The 22,353-nt window shown below is 32.3% G+C and overlaps 1 protein-coding gene across 6 annotated transcripts; it reads right to left on the bottom strand.

Moving 5' to 3' along the window:
* Positions 1–200: 200 nt before the first annotated feature.
* On the bottom strand, positions 201–20,530 carry LOC115877143 (zinc transporter ZIP3-like). Of its 6 annotated transcripts, none has more exons than XM_030893295.1 (4): positions 20,494–20,530; positions 6,044–6,273; positions 2,910–3,090; positions 201–1,189 (listed from the first exon to the last, which is right to left on the bottom strand). In XM_030893295.1, exons 2-4 carry the CDS (start codon positions 6,255–6,257, stop codon positions 565–567), a joined length of 1,020 nt encoding a protein of 339 aa, XP_030749155.1. In that variant the 5' UTR covers positions 6,258–6,273; positions 20,494–20,530; the 3' UTR covers positions 201–564. The 6 variants fall into 6 exon arrangements, with proteins under 6 accessions (XP_030749155.1, XP_030749149.1, XP_030749151.1 ...); XM_030893289.1 differs by lacking the exon at positions 20,494–20,530 and adding an exon at positions 15,544–15,635; XM_030893291.1 differs by lacking the exon at positions 20,494–20,530 and adding an exon at positions 13,396–13,494.
* Positions 20,531–22,353: the final 1,823 nt, after the last annotated feature.

Below are 22,353 nucleotides of genomic sequence, written 5' to 3'. Positions count from 1 at the left end.
TTGCAAAATCATTTAATTCTGACAAATAAAAAAACGCAGTAATACCTACTTACCTATTTACATCCGCAGTAATACCCATGTTTAACCTACCATACAAATAAATGTCTTTTAAAGTAAGTAAATTTAACTGCTGAAATTTACGGCGAATATTTTTTTACCCCCAAATCAGGTGAGAGGAAAATGAAATAAAACTAAAACAATCCACTGTTAAATACAATATGTATTACGTTGATTTAACTGATACAGTTATATGTCTTATATACTTAATTGTATTTTGATATAGGTGTTTGACGTTAGCTCCAAATCCAAATCTGAATAATCCAAACAATTATTATTAAGCATGTCGGTTTTGCTAAACAAAACTAATTAGGTGTAAAACAGAAAACAAGTTGTATAAGAAAAAAAAGTGTATTGTGTAAACATTATTAAAACTCAAATGAGCCTAATTTCAAATAATATAATTCAAAATCTTGATATAAATTATCATAGTCACAGATTTGGAATCAATATTAATTGAAATCACATCTTTGGTTTGTTTCAAAATATAGGGTTGAATTAGGTACACTATCCCAAAATTGTTATTCCAAACATACAAACAAACCCAAACAGTATCGAGAAATACTGCCTCAATCCAGTTTTTCTTTCGTTTTGTAAGATTTCAAAAAACACAACGTATAACAATGTGCCGGAAGCAAGTCCTTGCAAAAACACCGACACCACGTCAGAGGAGTTTTCTTCTAAGTTGCTAATTGCCATTCCAATACCTATTCCCATGGGACTCACTACCGCAAACGTAAAAACATAGATCACGATAAGGTATGTTTTCATGTTGGTCGTGACCAGTTCGACTCCTATACAAAAAGCGATCACTAGCTTGTGAGCGGCTACTGCTCCGAACATGTACCACACGTTTCCAGCGCTGGATTCTAGTCCCACGGACAATCCTTCGAATAGTTCGTGAACGGATAAGGCCAACACTACTAGCAAACCTCGAATGGCCTTAACTGTGGAATCCACTTCGATTGCGACTACGTGGGTGTGCTTGTGAGAGTGTGCCGTGTGATTGTGAATGTGAGCTTCTACAATAACCTCCTTGATAGGTTCGATGTGCGCAGAGCACCGTGGGGTATCTCCGCGACGTACAGAAAGTGTCCTTATCAAAGGTGAAGTGAGAGCTTCAGCTTCTTTTCTAAAAAAAGATACCTTTTATTAGTAGACGCCAAGAAATTATTTTGGTATTATACGAGGGTTGTCTTTTATATTTTGCATATGACGGTCGAGAAAAACAGTAGATAATTTTTAAACACCATTGTTTTTCAAATTATTGTCCACTAAGGGAAATGCATTTTTGCATCCGTTGGAACCAACTCCGAAAGCAGTTATTCCATTCGCTAGTTGCTACCTTCAAAACTGCGTTTTTGAAGGCGCTGACTGCATCTTTTGAGGACTGGAACCTTTGATAACCCAATTCATTCTTAATTTTTGGAAAAGTAGAAAAGTCGTTAGGACTTAGATCCGGACTGTATGGAGAACGGTCAAACAATTCGGTGTTTTCTGGCTATAAAAGTTCAATTGTTTTTCGGGTTGTGTGGGAGCTTGCATTGGTGGAGGATCATTCGTCGTTGACGGTTCGTTTATTACAAAACTCAGCAATTACTACCGGCATGTGTTTCAAAAAACATGTGCCATCTCTCGTGGGGAGATTCCTCACGTAAAAATAAGATTTATTTTTCATATCAACATAGGACCGATTCTGCTTTATTTCCTGGCAACAGGGTGTTAAAGTCTTAATAATCCTTCGATTTAGTGTAATTTTCTTCCAAGTACTTTTAGCGATTTGAATGAAATTTTAAGTGTAAAAGTTCTATAAGTGCTACATATTTTAATGCAAAAAAAGGGTCGATAAATTCAGTATAATTCTTCATGTAAAATTTGAATTGATGTCTTTGAAATTCCCAATAGTGTGTCAATATCGTGATATGTGACACATCGAACTTCTTGGGCCAGCTCTTACAGGTCAGTTTACGTACAGTATCGACGTTTTCCTAGGTGAATGCCTTTGTTGGTAGACCTGTTCTTTCATCGTCGCTAAGATTAATCAGTCCACGTTAAAATTCTCCATACCAACGATAAATTGTCGACTGATGTGGTGTTTCATTGCCGAAAACAGAAGCCAGCTCGGCAAGGCATTCTTGTTGAGACAAATGTCTCCGAAAATTGTAAAAAATTATTGCAGGAAAATTTTCTCGACTGACTCGCCAACTCAAAAATTCAATTTAGGTACAGTTTTAACGAAGCGGTCTAAAACTTTGGCTTTAACTGAATATGACAGTTATATTTGACATTTCATATATGTTAATAGGCGCGTACTATGTTTCTATATGCAGAACATAAAAGACAACCCTCCTAACTAAGGGTACGTTGGAGCTGCGATAAACGATAAAAGCAGTGAATTATTAGGGTGCGTTTATGTTGGAGCGGCGATAAACGATAAGAGCAGCGATAGTAGCGAAGCAAAGAATATTATTATATTAATTTATATGTAGGTGTTTATATTGGAGCAACGCGTCGAGACACTGTTGGCAGTTGAGCAGCGCTAATTCACTGCTTTTATCGTTTATCGCAGCTACAACATAAACGTACCCTTAGATATTAATACATAAATAGAGATACCTCAGTGCAGATTCAGAAAGGTAATTAAAACGTGCAAGGAAGACAGCTATAAGTATTTCTACGTTTGAGTATTTAGTTTTTAAATATAATTACAATCATATTAAACAAATAGTACTAAACTCTATAAAACATCTTTTTTTTTAAATAATTGTTGTTTTTGCCCTTTTTATTCGATTTGGCATAAAAAATAAAGTAGATCCGGGTAGTGGGGCATCCCCTTTAATATTTTCTCTTACCTGTGCAAATAAACGTGAACACATTCTTCTACGAAGTACATGATGAAGAAACCAATGCACATCAGCAGTTCGGCGTAATGTATTTCCAAATTCGGTGTTAAATTTAGCTCTTCAAATGTTTCCGCGACTTCCGGAAGCAGATGAAGAAAAGTTGTACAGAGAAGAACACCGCCCCCAAGACCTAAGTAAATATCACAATATGAAATATAAATTATCGCAGTTTATAATTATTACTTTCTGGTTTTGTTGACTACCAAAATAATAACATTCTCGCGATTTCTTTTTGTTCTATGTAGTAAAGGTCTATTGTGGTCTATTACAAGTGGTCTATTACAATATGTTTAATAAAAAGCGAGAAACTATATTCAATATATTTAGTGATAACGGATCATCTAATGAATGACTAAGTATTGAAGATAAAGTATATGGGTTAAAAAACAAAATAATGTTCAGTAGTACATAATTAATACATAATCATTCATATAAGCCTAACCAAACCAGACCATAGATGGTCTATCCAACGACGACGAATGACTTGGATAGACTATATATTTACACATATTACGTACATACAGTTCTATGATATAAGTATAAACAGTTCTGTGAAATGGTACTCCAAATCCCCCAATATATTCGAATAACTGACGCTCTACTACATTTAAATAATGAAAAATATATTGTGAATCAGATACAGAAATTCCTATAAACGATAAAATTATTGTTCCTTAACCTGTAAATACCATCCTTAACAATAAACAACATTAATTAAGTGAAGTCAACAACAATAATTTCTCTGAGAAATATTTTTTTATTATGCATGGGATAAGCTTTAAACATGAATATGACTTTATACCGAGTTTTTTCTTAAAAGTGGCTCACCCCTATAACGTTTTTATTTTTTTTTTTCAGATAAAAAAACGAGATTTGGTGTGTTAGTTAACATATGACATAGGATTGATTGACGTATTCAGTTGTTTTCCGTTACTTCCTGTTGCCCTCCTAAATGACTACAACTTTTGATTTTTAAATGACACGCTCGGTATTTTTTACTTTACTACATATACTGCCATTACTCGCTGACGAGTATTTGACACGCATCAGAAAATGGTCACGCAAAGCGTTTTCTTTCATGAGCTTTTCTGTGACTGAAAAGCCTGATACGTGATGTTATCTGCCTACCGCACTCCGGACATTCAAAAATCTCATTGCATTGTTGTCTCTTTACTTTTTGGTTGTCACTGTTAACTGAGTTTACAATTCTTCTACAATGAGTTCTATTGTGAGCTGTTTCTTCCCACTCATTCTGCATATTAATCCCCTTTAAGTTTTCGTGGAAAATGTCCTTGTACCTTATAAGTTGTCCACCCGGCCTCCTCTTACCGTCTACAAGCTCACCGTAAAGGGCGTAAAGCAGAAATTTTGGTATGCGGTTTTCTTGCATTCTGCATACGTGACCAGCCCTTCTTAAGCGGGATTTTGTAACCATGACTTCAATACTCTCGCAGTTAGCTTTTTCAAGGACCGATACGTTTGAGACATGATCAGATTCTTAAGAGTTGTCTAAGGTGTCTCTGTTGCAACTTGTTTAATGCCGTCGTGTGCCGGCGGTACGGCATGGCACCCAGGTTTCGCTTCCATATAACATGCTGGGGATTATAATTGCTCGGTACACTGCAAGCAGAGAAGAACAAACGTTTGTTCTTCTCTGCTGCAAGTTTCGTTTTTGTCAATTGTAGAAAACCAAATACGTTTAAATAAAATATACGGATGGTACCGCTTAAATTCCTCTCCCGATATTGAAGGATGGCTATAGAATTTCAATGCATTTCCTACATAAGTCTATCCTCGTGTTGTAGGAGGTTTGACTAAACAAGGATGAACTTATGTCCTGAACCATTCAGACTCGATTTTCTGTCCTTCAATACTGGGACGTAAATCCTCTCATTGCTCTTATGGGGAGGCCGTCGTATATTTTAATTTAAATGTATTTGTAGAAAACCTTGTCTTTTAATTTCCAGATGGCGCTGCTAATCCTGTGCTGAATTTCAGACTCGATATTGGCCTTTTCCGAAAATGAAACTACCTAGATAATTAAATTCCGCTACATATGCCAATATGTAATTGTTGTAACGTTTTTGCAACTAGAGCGCAGTTATCAGCGTATTGAAGTTCTGTGATGAATTTTGTACGTGTCTTGGCCCTGAGTCTTTTTATGTTGAGCAGACCGCCGTCGTATCTATATCTAATGCCCAATCCCCTCTCCTGCAGTTTGCTGTCAACTATAATGGAGAGCGCTGCCATCTGTAGCTGCCATGAATATGTTGAATAGGAGAGGCGCTAAAATACATCCCTACCTAACTCCTGTATTTGTTAGGAAGGGATCGCTCAGTGATCCATGATGTGACACTCTTCACTTATAATTTTTTACTTTATTCGAAAGAAAACGATACTCTGAAAAAAATCGTATTTTAAATTTCAATTTAGAGTGCCATGGAAATAAATGAAACAATTTGACTCGAAATATCGGTGATCCCAAATTATTCGTAAAAAATGCCCTCGTTCCATTTGAAAAAAAATGAGATATGATTAAAAATTCGTTTTGGGCATCTTTTTAGGCAGGACAAGTGTCATTTTCTCTCCAATAAAGTAAAAAATACCGAGGGTGCCCTTTAAAAATCAAAAGTTGTAGTAATTTCCGGTTAAACAGGAAGTTACCGAAAACAATTGAATACGACAATCAATCCTAGTTGATGTCATATACTAACATACAAAATCTCGTTTTTCTATCTGAAAAAATGAGAAAGTTATAAAGGTGAACCACTATCCACTTATGAGAAACACCCGGTATACGTTTTAAAAGACTTCTGAATATTTAATGGTTTTATTTTCTATAAAAATTACAACTATCTAAATAACTGCAATTTTGGACTTGCATTATTAAGGAGGATAAATAATTATTTTTAAAAATAGATTTGCGTTTTTACAAACTAATTTCAGCAATAATCAATTGTCTTTAGTTGTAACACATTAGTGTTGAGAATTTTTTTAGGCTTTGTGATAGCGTTGTTACCACTCAGAAGTATTAACGCAAAAAAGTTTTTAAAAAAAAATAATTACTTAATATTTCTACTGACCTAATAACATTTGAACATATTTGTTGCTTTCAACGGCGGTATCCTTATTGTCACTTTTACTAACCAACCATCTGGTAAGTTTGATGGGCAAACAGCCAAGAACAAAGGAACAAGTGAACAGAACGCACATTGCTGTCGCTTTGGCGATATTGGGGTTGCTTCCGTCATCTTCAGAATCGTGGGTACCATGACGAAGGGAAAATACATCTACCATGGTGTCTACCAAGATCCTGTAAAAAAAGTATAGTAAGTATACATCATCCAAAAGGTGATTTAGTTGAATTTAGTTGAATTTAGTTATAACTGATCTGGGAAATTCTCGACATTAAATGACTCCTAACCTTTAGTTTAATCGAATGTACAATAGGATTTTTTGTAAGCACAGCTTATCTAAGTAATCTAATCAAGTCATTGTGAAATTAATTGTATAGAAAAACCACAGATATTTCAGACATAGTAATATCAATTACAGTGATTCGGTTAAAATATATTTTTAAGATTGTAGTACTTCCGTTTTATAGTCATTAAGGGCAAATTTCCACCAGAGACCCAATTAAAACTAGTTTTGTTTAACAAAACAGAAACGGAAACATGTTTTCACTTTCGAAAACAAACTTGAATTCACCAAACAGACACAGACTGAAACGGCATCTTTTATTTTGTAAATATTTTCTGCAGTTTATATAAGATTCCAGGACATCCGAGAAAATCCGGGGTTTCCCGGATTTAGGTAAATTGTCGCGAATCCCGAATATTAAAAAAAATATTTTACTATCCAGGAAAGCGCCAAGCAAATTATAAAATCCAAATGTTATAATGTTCACAAACTAAAAAATTACACACATACCCTCAATTTTATTTCATCACATTTTTCGATTTAGCTTATTTCGTTTATATCTAATTATTTACCTTCATTTTTATTATTTTGGTAATTATATACAGTATGTCCCCGAATTGTCTTCACAAGTGGAAAAACTATTTAATTATTACATTTTGAAAAAAATGCATTCTTCGTGAAAATTTTTGCTTGTTCTCAAATAGTTAATCCCGTTTATAATTTTCCAAATTTCTATACCGTTTTAGAGAAAATTAAAAAAAAAACATGAAAATATAGTTAGAAGTCCTAAAAATTAATAAGCGTTTCTATGCGTTATTGCTCTGTAGATTGTTATTGATAGAATTTTAATTAACGTCATATTTTTTGCTGTTTTAAAATGTTAAAGAAGCACAAAATTTATTTAGTTTATTACGGAAAGAGTGATAATAGTTATAGGAAAACGTGATACTTCAACAACTTCTCATTGTTAACGAAAACCTCCAAAATGTTCCTCATTTTGGACACTCCAGTTGCTGCTTTGTTGAAAATGACAGAATCTCGGATTCGCGGCAGTTTTGTCCGTTTGATGAAAATCCACCTTAACAGTGAACTTAAAAAACTCGTAATAAGACCATAGATAAAGGTAAGTAATACCTTAAATTGTGTCAAAAAGTTGTAATAAAACTTTGGTAATAAAAGATAATGACTATGCATTTATATACCGGGTGGTGCATCATCATTGGAAACATAGGAAATCCCATCCAAATTTTAAACTGTCCAAATATTGGCTCCCCTATGCTGAATACACATGCCAAATTTGAACAATTTTGGACAATCCGATTTCAAGTAATTTAAGAAAAACTGCATCTATTTTAAAATTGAAAGTGAACAGGTAACAATGCAGAACCAGTCGAATTTCAACATGCCTTAAGTTGTCAACCTATGATTTTATCATCGTCAAATGTTGGTCAAATGTAATTTGTTGATTTTGGTTGTGCTGTCTACACTACTACGTTATAGTACTTAGGCTTAGTGTCCCCAAAATGTATTTTAGTAAGTTAAAACTGGTTCGAATGAGGCAAAAGCATAACTTTTAGAAAATACAATTTGACAAAACTATAGGACATAGATAACTTAAGAACGTTGGCATTTGATACATTGGTTTTGCATTGTTGCATCTTCAGTTTTACTTTAAAAATAGATGCCATTTTTCTTAAATTACTAAAAATCTGCTTGACCAAAAATGTTCAAATTTGACATGTTTATTCAGCGTACGTAGACCTTTTAAAAACCTATTTACAACTTCGCTGTAAAATTAACAGGGGAGCCAATAGGTTCGTTCCAACCATGAATCATAAACAGATTTGCAACAATTTGCAAATCTTGTCCAATGCGCGTGTCTGTAAAATTAATTGTTTTCTGACCAATTTGAAACTAGGGTAGGAACACCTGCTTAATATTTTGTCTGTCAAGTGTGAATTTTAAATAAAATAACATAACCTAAAATTCGTCTAAGGCAACATTGAGTAAACAAGGTTGTTGCTGTGGTTGTTGTCTCTGAAAAAACTAGGAAAATGGCTCAACAAGATAATTATCTTTAAAGAAAATACCAATTTCAGCAAATGATTATTTTATATTTTACTTGATGCAAAGCACGAATATTGCCATATTGGCCAACTTGGCTATTAAAATGCTGGCTTATTTCAAACCTTTCAGCTATGTACGTGATTAGCACTTTGTCTTGAAAGCCTAAAATTTTCAAAGAAAACTTCATTGGAATATTGAGGCACGGTTTCCTCTGAAAATATTAACACAATAAGAGATTAGATAAATTTATGTGCAAAAATGTCGATTTTACCTAAATAATTTTGATTATAAATTCTGTGCTCATCTAGTAGCAATTCTAAATCCTCCTCATCACTACTTTCCATGGACGACACGTCACTAATCTCACTACTATACTCTTCGTCACTCATGATATCTATTCAGAAGTCTTTAATTAGTTAAACAGCCCGTTTAAATTATTCAAACAGATACGAGTATAATCAAATTTGCTATTATTGTATTAGTTATGGCGTGGTTATACGGTAATACGCATGCGTCGGATAAATAATACGAGAAAATTTTGCAAACCGTTCTGACAGTTTTCAAACAGTTTTCAATTTAAGATGGAACAGAAAATATCTGATTTACTAACCGACAGTAAATCCGGTTGGAACGCTTTTCAACTTCTGCGCAAACTCCTTACTGTAAGAAACCGTTTCTTACGCGGGTTGGAACGAACCTAATATCTAGATAGTTCAAAATTTGCATGCGATTTTCTGTTTCCAACGACGATGCACCATCCGGTAAATAGGTAAATAATATCAACACAAATCAAATTATTACTTTACTTGTTTTTCTAACTATATTTTTGTTGTTTTTCTCTGCATTATTTTCTCTTATTTATTGTTACATGTTCATCATAATTTTGTTTATAATGTATATATTTTTGTGTATTTTTATATCATTCATTAAAATATCTATTGAATACGATTATACACCATTATCTATTAAAAAGGGAAAGTTTTAAATTCTCAGGAAATTCTAATGCCATTTTATTAGACATGTACGACATTTATTTAACCGTTTTTTTGAACTAAGTATTTTCAATGTTATGACAAAGTCACAGTTGATGAACAGCAAATTATGGTAACCAGTGCCAAAAAAGATGCAGAACTTCAGAAATGTCACTTCTGCGTCACAGATATGCGGGCATCGACCCAGCTACGTTTACACACATACACATATTTCTATTCGATCACCGAAGTTAAGCGACGTTAAGGCGACACCGTCTGGGAATTCCGCCCTATTGTTTATTCAGGTGCCATATTATAAAACCTGTTCAGACTTGTCAAACGCATTGCTAATTTACGCCAATTAGAGACAGAATGAACTCCGACATATTGTGAATAAGTCGATTTAGACAGTTGCCTGGTCAGTAGATCTTTACGGCTTCGGACCACAGTTTGAAACCCGCGTAAACAAAAAAAATTAATTAGGAATTAATTTGATAATTCGATAGTTTTTGTGCTAAAAGTAGTAATAATACACATAGAATTTAGAACTTTTTAATAAACACGAATAAAAACGATTGAATCTAATATCAAAATTTTAAAAAATGTCTATATCTATGTGGCGGATTCATCTCTCCAAAAAATCCTATATGGGTATTTCGCCACTTTTTTTTCTTGCAGTGGCGAAATACCCATATAGGATTTTTTGGAGAGATTAAAATTTTATTTTAATCAATGTAATTAGGCATCTGTAATGATGTAATCGATTTTTAGATAAGATTTATATACTCGTACTATCGCTACTTGAAATTATTGTAGAGGATGTCCCAATATTCCGTGAATATAGCAGTAGTTATTGTTAGTATTTTTGGAATCAAAATAAGTTCGTTGAGCACAATTTACCTCTATACAAAAGTGGTTAGTTTGGTTTGGTTAGAGGGCATCAAACTTTAAATAAATAAACACATTTTTTAGGATATTTTAAGAACCGTTACTCCGAATTGAATGAGATTTGTGGGGTCTATGTTTTGCTAAGCGCTTTAACATTTGACTTTCACAAAAATACAGAAAAATTACGGGGAAGGTGAAAACTACTCCGACCCCTATAAATTCTAGTAGAAATATTTTCCAACTCCACCGACCACTGATTATATTTTTTTTCTGTTTTTTTTTTCGTAAAATGGTCCTCCTAGTATTTACTACAGTTTTTGTCTCTTGTAAGAAAAAAAGCCACATCGTATAGTTTTTGAGAACAAAAAATTGGAGAATTAAAAAAGCTTACCTCCAAAATGTACAGGGAGTTCCAATATTCCGCGGACATAGAACAACTACGTATTTTTTGAATCAAAATAAGTTAATTGGTCACAAGTTACCTCTATACTGTACGTTTGTCCCTTCTGTAGCTACGGGGTATCCGTGAGAGGGGAAACGATATTCTCTCCATGTTTTTCGTAAAAAATTAGACGACGCGTCCCATCAATAAAAATTCGACAAATTTGCAAGTAACCAATAAAATGAGTGGGCGGAGCGATTTACGGTGACGTACTCGTCAAGTCGACGAATAAAATATATTGTTGTTTATTTAAATGTTTTTTGTCCGCATTCCTTTCATAGACACAGATCCAGCAGACGTACTGTACAAAAGAGCTTCGTTTGTCCATTAGAGGACATCAATCAAAAATCAACACGACCGTTAATTAATTTAAAATTTATCAATTTTTTTAAGCTTTTTATGAAGCTTATTATCAAATATAATTTATGATACTAACATAAAATTTCATATTTTCGCCAATTATTACGCTTGTTAAAGCGTAATAGATTTTATGCGCCTCCATAGCTTCATCACAGGATTGATGTGACAAGAAACATTTTTTGGTTTGATCAAATCAGATTCGGAAAAATATTATTTTTTTCCTCAAAAAGTATGCGCGGTGACGTTTTTTACACGAAACAAAAAATGTAGTAAATACTAGAAGGGTCAATTTACAAAAAAAAATCGGTGCTGGTATATACTAGTATAGGGGTGGGGGTAGTTTTCACCGTTCCCGTACTTTTTCTTGATTTCGAGAAAGTTAAATGTTAAAGCACTTAGCAAAACATAGGCTCCTAACAACCTAACCTAACCTAATCCAAATCTCATTCAAATCGGAATAACTTTTCTTAAATTGTCTTAAAAAATGTTTTTATTTTTTTTTAAGTTTGATGCCCTCTGATAGACATACGAAGCACTTTTGTATAGAGTAAATTGTGTCCAATTACTTATTTTACGGACCTATTTTGATGCCAAAAATACATAGTAGTTCTATATCTACGGAATATTGAAACACCCTGTATATTTAATAGATAAAATACTCAGATACAAAGTCATTTTTTAAAAGCAGTTTACCTAATTTAAATTTTATAAAGTATTCTAATATTGGCACTATCTTTTTTATAATTTTAAGTAAATTACCGCAATAGGTAACAAAACCATTATGTTGGTACATTAAACAGTTAAATTACAAATAATGGAAATAATCGTTTGGTAAAAATAAATGATCAAAAAAATAATTAGGTATATTTTCTGTGAACATTACATGTATAAATATTAACAGCAGGCTTACCTATTGAAGATAGTAAAAAACTTTAAATAAAGAACATGGTGTCATATATACAGGGTGTCTCGGTTTCGTATGTTTTACAGGGTTTCTCGTTTATCGCGTTCAATTGGCTTGGAATTCTTGGAAATGACGATCGATGACATTCCTCATTTAATTCTACATATAAAATGACAGCAGTCTTCATTTCTAAGCTATTGCTGACGCCGTTTTTTTTCGATCATTCACTACATAGATTCGTATTTCTAAAAAATCATAATCTCTTCACTAATGAAGTAGTTTTAAGATACATATCAAAAACTACAAGGATTATTTATATTGGTTATCCTAGACAGGTAGACATGTAATTACGCGATTTATCTAGCGTTTTGCAAATATTGAAAAAATATAATTGATAATAATTATTACTACACTGCAAAAACTAATATGATAAAATACTATTATTATAGAATTATATGAAAAAATAACTCATAGTTATAGTTTATTTAGTCTGAAATTGATGCAATTTTAATATTGACCAGAATTCACAAAACAGAATTAATATGAGTATAAGAACTTTTAATTTTTAACTCTATGATAAGAACTTTATGATAAGTATGATTAAAAAAAACGGCGTCAAAGACGACTGGCGAATAACAATAGATGATAATTTTGTCGAGGTCAATCTCTAGACGTCATTTTTTTTTAAATTTCACACCTCGTGTGCTCAAGAGATAATCAAAGAATGCAGTCGCAATTTCTGTAGGTGTGGGACACTAGCACTATTATACCAGAAAGTAATTATCAAAATAAGTTAAGTACATACCAAAGTATCTAATAAAAATATAGTTTGAAACTAAAGCGTTTGAAACATAAGACTTAAAATAATTTTATTTTAAGTCTATGGTTTGAAACATATTGCAATACTCTATTAAATTTCTTTATTTAATGAAAGAAAAATGCTGTAAAATACCTATATGATTTCGTTGACCTAGATAACATTAAATTCGGTTTAGAAGGCCAAATAATAAATAAACAAAGATTTTTTTTCTAGATTTTATACAATTTTATAACCACCCGCTGTTTCTATTCGTTTCAAATATATTTTTACATATTAAAGTTTAAACTGATCTTTAATAATTCAAATTAATTTATTAAAATTCTGTATAATTTGAAATGTTTTGCATATTTAAACGTATAGGTAGTAAGTAAAATTAAATGTTTTGACACTTACAGTTTAAATTTTCACTGGTGGAACTCACTATATAAGGAATATAAAAAATGTGATCTATAATAAATCGTTAGCTCTATGTTCAGAGATGATACCCAAAAAGAGTACCTATCGATTCGTTGGCGGCTTTTATAGAGATCTGATCTAGTCTGAAATTAATTTATTTATACGACTACCTGTTTGAAATTATCTTTTGGTGTCTATATATCGGTAACACCTGTGATCCCAGACCAGTATACTTTGCACTCTTCAAGTTATACCTACTTACTAAAGGGCAACAGAACTTGATTTAATGCTTTTTGTATACATATATAATATTTATTTATCGGGTTTTGATCAAATAATTTTTGTTATAGGTAATGCCTACAGTGTGTGTCTTAGATAATTGAAAATATTTTAAATGGTCGTATATTTGGAACCCAGAAGTTTCTGTATATTATAGAAAACTATTTTTTGAGGTGTAAGTTATGATTTTTTGCATAATATTTCTTTGGCAGTGGTTTTAATGATATGACACGTTGTCAATTCTACATGATCTAATCATAATTATTGTTCCTAAAAAAAAACGCAATAACGACATAATTAAAAACACAATTTTGACAATCTATCAGCTTCTGTTTTAAAATTAATCATAGTTTCATTTTGGTGGTAAATATACAGGATGTTCCATTATTCCGTAGACATAGAACTACTACGTATTTTTGGAATCAAAATAAATTTATTGGACACAATTTACCTCTATATATAAAAATGCTTCGTTTGTCCGCTAGAGGGCATCAAACTTTAAAAAATAACGCACCCTAAATCTCCTTCAAATCGGAATATCGGTTCTTAAAATATCTTAACAGGTCTGTTTATTTTTTTTAAGTTTATTGCCCTCTAACGGACAAACGAAGCACTTTTGTATAGAGGTAAATTTTGTCCAATAAACTCACTTCGATTCCAAAAATACGTAGTAGTTCTATGTCCACGGAATATCGGGACACCCTGTATAATTGCCAACCCAACCAACCCAACCCTGTATAATACATACAGTACGTCGTTGATCCGTTCTGTATCTACGAGGTGTAAGGGAGGAAACGAAATTCTCTTTTAGAGAGCAATTCATGTGCGCGCTATAAATAATATTACTAAACTAATCCATTCGAGCTTCCATTACTAAAAGTCCAAAGTACCTAATCAGTTTTTTTCAGCGTTTTTCTATGTAAATGAGACATAATCTTTAAAAATATTAAATAATTGCGAAGAATAACTATAAAAAAAATAATAAAATCACGCAACTATTTTTTGCATGTACATAGGTATATGGACAGCTATTGTAATGAGTGGATGGAGTGTGTTTTGCGGTGACATATTCGTCAAATCCACGTAGACTCTCTTCTGCCCCGTGTATATAGGTAGCGATCTATAAAATATATTGCTGTTTATTTAAATATGTTTTGTAGTAAATTGATCATACTCCAATATTGTGTCTGTGTCTGTTACGGATAATACGCGAAATTAGCTAATTCGCGAATTAACCGGTTAAAACGCGAATTTTACGTCTTACGGTGGAAAAAGAAGGAAGAGTTAGACTTTATTTGATAGAAAGTGACATTATTGTCAAAAATTGATATGTCATTCTACCTAACATACCATTATGGAGTGTAGAGGTATGTGTATTACAACCAACGTTTTTTGTCTGAAAAAAATTAAAAAGTTATAGGGGTGAGCCACTTTTGAAAAACATCCGATATAACCCTTAATGTTCAGATACTCAATACTTAAGGATTCTGTTTCAATAGATAACAAATATCCACATTTTCATTAATAAACCTACCACAAATGTATAGATATCAAAGTACCGTATCATCGAAAAACGGGCGTCAATTAACCTCTGAAACGACGATCGATGACATTCATATATTCATATATGTATGTAAAGGAAATATTTAAAAAAATAGATTAATTGAAAAAGAACTAATATCTTACTAATGATGATTAACTTGCATATCAAATCATAGCAATATTTCGTTACATACTCAAGTGTGCGATATCTTAATAAAACTTAAGATAAAATGGAACACACACATTTTTTAATAGACATAATTTTTGGTTTTAGTTGAATAAAAATATACATTTTACATTATTACATTATTTTATTTTTGTGTAGTTTAATATATTACCATGTTTCAATTTATTTACTGTCATATCTTAAAATTAATAAATATTATTATTGTTGGTACACCTAAAATTTACAAATTAATATTATAGTTTGAATAAAAATTATTATTAACACAAAATACAGATTCCACTTAATACACATACAAATATTATCTTACCTAAATGAACTTTGCCAGACACTTACTAGATAACACTTAGTTGTCGACTATGAACAAGAAATCACGACGTTTCTCTTTTTATAGATATGGCAATCTCATAAATACCCACCTAAATAGCAAGGATTACAAGATATCTGTTTTGTACATATAGATACACACAATCAGAATAATCAGATACTATAAATCTTATCTGGCTGACGTAACGTCTTAAAAATAGATATTCGGCGCAGCATAAAGTATCGCGGTTACCTTGAACAAAACGAATTGAATGTAGTATCTATGCGGTCTAAGAATCTATAGATAATAAATATTAACCTTCAGCATTTCATTAAATCTGTGTGTCTGTTACGGATAATACGCGAAATTAGCTAATTCGCGAATTAACCGGTTAAAACGCGAATTTTACGTCTTACGGTGGAAAAAGAAGGAAGAGTTAGACCACAGAATATCTAGCTACGCAGTAGCTAGATATTCTGTGGTTAGACCAAGAACCAGATGGAGAAGAGATATTGAAGAGAACTTGAGAAGGATAAAAGTTAATGGTTGGAGAATAAAGGCCAAGGACAGAAACAAGTGGAAAATATGACTAATCAATCTTTTCTCTTTATAATCAATCTCTCTAAAAAGCGATAGGATTTTTAAGTCCTTTTTTTTTTTTCTATATACCATTTTATATTAGAGATATTATATTATTTATAAAAATACATTTAAGTATGCCCAAAATGTTCAGCAAATATTATTTTTGACAAAAATTGAAAATGTTTTCTAAAAGTTTAACTTGGGTATAGAAAATTTCGCACACAATATTACCCTTGTTTTAGTTTCCATAGTCTTAATATGGAAACTAATAATAGACAATACTTTTACAGTATTTATATTTTTCTTAGTAGAATTTACCCACTTTGATTTATCTTTACAAACGATGATAAAATTCTCTTTTGAGACAGCCTCTTGATTCAGCTTCCTACTAAGAACTCACTTGAGAATGTAGTGACTATCATATATTGGAAAACATGTAATTCTATTAAATGAATCAAAGAGATAAGTTTTGAAAAAATAAAGTTCTCTGTCAAATATAATATGTTTTTATTACAGTTGGGTGTTGAAGCCTTTGTTGTTACAACAGCAAAATAACACTAAGGGCGCAAACATAGTGAGGCATCTCGATGCGATGCTCGCCAAGATGCTGGCCGCGCTGCTCGCCAGGATTGTAGCCGCGATGCATCCTACGCGCAGTGTTTTAAAACGGCGAATGGGTGCGCGAAGGATGCATCGCGACTATCGTACAAACATAGTGAAGGCATTTCACCTCGACGCGATGCTCGCCATTCACCTCGCCATCCGGCGATGCTGAATCAAACATGTACAAATATATGCATCAAAACATACTGGAGCCGCGCACCTCGCCAGGCACCTAGATGTTCATCCTAGGAAACAAATTTTTTGTTTTTGCGAGAAGCGGACGCGGATGCCTGAAACTTTACATTTGATTGGTCGGTTTAGGATCACAATTCGTTGAGCATATGTCGAACTAGAGTCGGGTGGAATAAAATGTTCACAATACTAGTATTTAATTTATCACCAACAATGTAATCACCTTGATTCTACAGGGTCCGGCAATAGTGCGTCGGGCATCTGCAGCTCCTATAATAAAAACTTATGAATTTTGTAGTCCAGACATAAAGTATGTATTAGGATGTATTTGAGGAAAATATTTGAACTTCTAAAGGGTGGCTCAAAAAGTGTGAGTAGATCGCGAATAGTTTTTTAAATGGAACATCTATATACAGAGTGGCGCAACTCATTCGCCTCGGCTGGTTATACGAAAACGGAAATATGTAGAAACAAAATATTTTATGGGCATATGTGGGAAGACCATGTGCATAATTTAAAATTATTTTGAAATGTACAGGGTCTGTCAGAACTAGTTTTCTTGCAAACTTATTTGCTTGTACAGGGTGACCCAAAATAATAATATTATCAACTTTTCCAAAAGCAACAACTACTTCACTTCTATGTTTTTTTTCCCCAACTATAATTTAAAAAATATATAGGTACTAAAAGTCATATATCGTCGTAATATGGCATTTTACCGGGTGTTTTTCAAAAGTACCTTATCCCTATAACTTTTTATTGTTTCTGAAAAAAAGGAGATTTGGTATCGAGGGGTGTCTCACTTGGGTAAAAAATGTACATGTACTGCTAAAATATTTTACTACCAAGCGACTGCCAATGACTGCGAAGAAAACTGCCTATGTCTGCCATATAACAATTATAATCGATTGATGTCAATGATTGCCAGCGACAGCCAAAAAATGTAGATGTAATTCCAACAGTGAGAAACCTCTCGTTTGGTATGTTAATTTGGTTCGGGCGTATTCAATTAGTTTTGGATGCTTCGTGTTTCACCGGAAATGACACAAACTTTTGATTTTTAAATGGTACCGTCGGTAATTTTTACTTTATTTCATAGAAAGTGGCATTCTGAATAGAATGGTATATCATAATATGTCAATTTGAAAATATATATATAGTAATATGTCAATCTGGAAATGACAAAAACTTTTGATTTTTAAATTGTACCCTTAGTAAGAGTTAGACTTTATTTGATAGAAAGTGACATTATTGTCAAAAATTGATATGTCATTCTACCTAACATACCATTATGGAGTGTAGAGGTATGTGTATTACAACCAACGTTTTTTGTCTGAAAAAAATTAAAAAGTTATAGGGGTGAGCCACTTTTGAAAAACATCCGATATAACCCTTAATGTTCAGATACTCAATACTTAAGGATTCTGTTTCAATAGATAACAAATATCCACATTTTTCATTAATAAACCTACCACAAATGTATAGATATCAAAGTACCGTATCATCGAAAAACGGGCGTCAATTAACCTCTGAAACGACGATCGATGACATTCATATATTCATATATGTATGTAAAGGAAATATTTAAAAAAATAGATTAATTGAAAAAGAACTAATATCTTACTAATGATGATTAACTTGCATATCAAATCATAGCAATATTTCGTTACATACTCAAGTGTGCGATATCTTAATAAAACTTAAGATAAAATGGAACACACACATTTTTTAATAGACATAATTTTTGGTTTTAGTTGAATAAAAATATACATTTTACATTATTACATTATTTTATTTTTGTGTAGTTTAATATATTACCATGTTTCAATTTATTTACTGTCATATCTTAAAATTAATAAATATTATTATTGTTGGTACACCTAAAATTTACAAATTAATATTATAGTTTGAATAAAAATTATTATTAACACAAAATACAGATTCCACTTAATACACATACAAATATTATCTTACCTAAATGAACTTTGCCAGACACTTACTAGATAACACTTAGTTGTCGACTATGAACAAGAAATCACGACGTTTCTCTTTTTATAGATATGGCAATCTCATAAATACCCACCTAAATAGCAAGGATTACAAGATATCTGTTTTGTACATATAGATACACACAATCAGAATAATCAGATACTATAAATCTTATCTGGCTGACGTAACGTCTTAAAATAGATATTCGGCGCAGCATAAAGTATCGCGGTTACCTTGAACAAAACGAATTGAATGTAGTATCTATGCGGTCTAAGAATCTATAGATAATAAATATTAACCTTCAGCATTTCATTAAATCTGTGTGTCTGTTACGGATAATACGCGAAATTAGCTAATTCGCGAATTAACCGGTTAAAACGCGAATTTTACGTCTTACGGTGGAAAAAGAAGGAAGAGTTAGACCACAGAATATCTAGCTACGCAGTAGCTAGATATTCTGTGGTTAGACCAAGAACCAGATGGAGAAGAGATATTGAAGAGAACTTGAGAAGGATAAAAGTTAATGGTTGGAGAATAAAGGCCAAGGACAGAAACAAGTGGAAAATATGACTAATCAATCTTTTCTCTTTATAATCAATCTCTCTAAAAAAGCGATAGGATTTTTAAGTCCTTTTTTTATTTTATCTATATACCATTTTATATTAGAGATATTATATTATTTATAAAAAATACATTTAAGTATGCCCAAAATGTTCAGCAAATATTATTTTTGACAAAAAATTGAAAATGTTTTCTAAAAGTTTAACTTGGGTATAGAAAATTTCGCACACAATATTACCCTTGTTTTAGTTTCCATAGTCTTAATATGGAAACTAATAATAGACAATACTTTTACAGTATTTATATTTTTCTTAGTAGAATTTACCCACTTTGATTTATCTTTACAAACGATGATAAAATTCTCTTTTGAGACAGCCTCTTGATTCAGCTTCCTACTAAGAACTCACTTGAGAATGTAGTGACTATCATATATTGGAAAACATGTAATTCTATTAAATGAATCAAAGAGATAAGTTTTGAAAAATAAAGTTCTCTGTCAAATATAATATGTTTTTTATTACAGTTGGGTGTTGAAGCCTTTGTTGTTACAACAGCAAAATAACACTAAGGGCGCAAACATAGTGAGGCATCTCGATGCGATGCTCGCCAAGATGCTGGCCGCGCTGCTCGCCAGGATTGTAGCCGCGATGCATCCTACGCGCAGTGTTTTAAAACGGCGAATGGGTGCGCGAAGGATGCATCGCGACTATCGTACAAACATAGTGAAGGCATTTCACCTCGACGCGATGCTCGCCATTCACCTCGCCATCCGGCGATGCTGAATCAAACATGTACAAATATATGCATCAAAACATACTGGAGCCGCGCACCTCGCCAGGCACCTAGATGTTCATCCTAGGAAACAACATTTTTGTTTTTTGCGAGAAGCGGACGCGGATGCCTGAAACTTTACATTTGATTGGTCGGTTTAGGATCACAATTCGTTGAGCATATGTCGAACTAGAGTCGGGTGGAATAAAATGTTCACAATACTAGTATTTAATTTATCACCAACAATGTAATCACCTTGATTCTACAGGGTCCGGCAATAGTGCGTCGGGCATCTGCAGCTCCTATAATAAAAAACTTATGAATTTTGTAGTCCAGACATAAAGTATGTATTAGGATGTATTTGAGGAAAATATTTGAACTTCTAAAGGGTGGCTCAAAAAAGTGTGAGTAGATCGCGAATAGTTTTTTTAAATGGAACATCTATATACAGAGTGGCGCAACTCATTCGCCTCGGTTGGTTATACGAAAACGGAAATATGTAGAAACAAAATATTTTATGGGCATATGTGGGAAGACCATGTGCATAATTTAAAATTATTTTGAAATGTACAGGGTCTGTCAGAACTAGTTTTCTTGCAAACTTATTTGCTTGTACAGGGTGACCCAAAATAATAATATTATCAACTTTTCCAAAAAGCAACAACTACTTCACTTCTATGTTTTTTTATTCCCCAACTATAATTTAAAAAATATATAGGTACTAAAAGTCATATATCGTCGTAATATGGCATTTTACCGGGTGTTTTTCAAAAGTACCTTATCCCTATAACTTTTTTATTGTTTCTGAAAAAAAAGGAGATTTGGTATCGAGGGGTGTCTCACTTGGGTAAAAAATGTACATGTACTGCTAAAATATTTTACTACCAAGCGACTGCCAATGACTGCGAAGAAAACTGCCTATGTCTGCCATATAACAATTATAATCGATTGATGTCAATGATTGCCAGCGACAGCCAAAAAAATGTAGATGTAATTCCAACAGTGAGAAACCTCTCGTTTGGTATGTTAATTTGGTTCGGGCGTATTCAATTAGTTTTGGATGCTTCGTGTTTCACCGGAAATGACACAAACTTTTGATTTTTAAATGGTACCGTCGGTAATTTTTTACTTTATTTCATAGAAAGTGGCATTCTGAATAGAATGGTATATCATAATATGTCAATTTGAAAATATATATATAGTAATATGTCAATCTGGAAATGACAAAAACTTTTGATTTTTAAATTGTACCCTTAGTAATTTTTTACTTTATTTGATAGAAAGTGACATTATTGTCAAAAATTGATATGTCATTCTACCTAACATACCATTATGGAGTGTAGAGGTATGTGTATTACAACCAACGTTTTTTGTCTGAAAAAAATTAAAAAGTTATAGGGGTGAGCCACTTTTGAAAAACATCCGATATAACCCTTAATGTTCAGATACTCAATACTTAAGGATTCTGTTTCAATAGATAACAAATATCCACATTTTTCATTAATAAACCTACCACAAATGTATAGATATCAAAGTACCGTATCATCGAAAAACGGGCGTCAATTAACCTCTGAAACGACGATCGATGACATTCATATATTCATATATGTATGTAAAGGAAATATTTAAAAAATAGATTAATTGAAAAAGAACTAATATCTTACTAATGATGATTAACTTGCATATCAAATCATAGCAATATTTCGTTACATACTCAAGTGTGCGATATCTTAATAAAACTTAAGATAAAATGGAACACCACTATTTGGAAGATTGTTTAATAGACATAATTTTTGGTTTTAGTTGAATAAAAATATACATTTTACATTATTACATTATTTTATTTTTGTGTAGTTTAATATATTACCATGTTTCAATTTATTTACTGTCATATCTTAAAATTAATAAATATTATTATTGTTGGTACACCTAAAATTTACAAATTAATATTATAGTTTGAATAAAAATTATTATTAACACAAAATACAGATTCCACTTAATACACATACAAATATTATCTTACCTAAATGAACTTTGCCAGACACTTACTAGATAACACTTAGTTGTCGACTATGAACAAGAAATCACGACGTTTCTCTTTTTTATAGATACGGC

Source organism: Sitophilus oryzae, unplaced genomic scaffold (genome assembly GCF_002938485.1).
Source record: "Sitophilus oryzae breed Bouriz unplaced genomic scaffold, Soryzae_2.0 scaffold_1442_pilon_pilon, whole genome shotgun sequence".
In the NCBI taxonomy this organism is placed as follows: Eukaryota; Metazoa; Arthropoda; class Insecta; order Coleoptera; family Curculionidae; genus Sitophilus; species Sitophilus oryzae.
This window is presented reverse-complemented; position numbering and strand designations above follow the sequence as displayed.

What these genes read in the sequence shown, in the direction of transcription:
- LOC115877143 (XM_030893295.1), bottom strand. Translation starts at nt 6,257, where the DNA reads ATGGTAGATGTATTTTCCCTTCGTCATGGTACCCACGATTCTGAAGAT. An exon ending in ATATGTTCAAATGTTATTAG is followed by an intron (nt 3,091 to 6,043) that starts GTCAGTAGAAAT and finishes ATATTTACTTAG; the next exon opens with GTCTTGGGGGCGGTGTTCTT. An exon ending in GTTCACGTTTATTTGCACAG is followed by an intron (nt 1,190 to 2,909) that starts GTAAGAGAAAAT and finishes ATCTTTTTTTAG; the next exon opens with AAAAGAAGCTGAAGCTCTCA.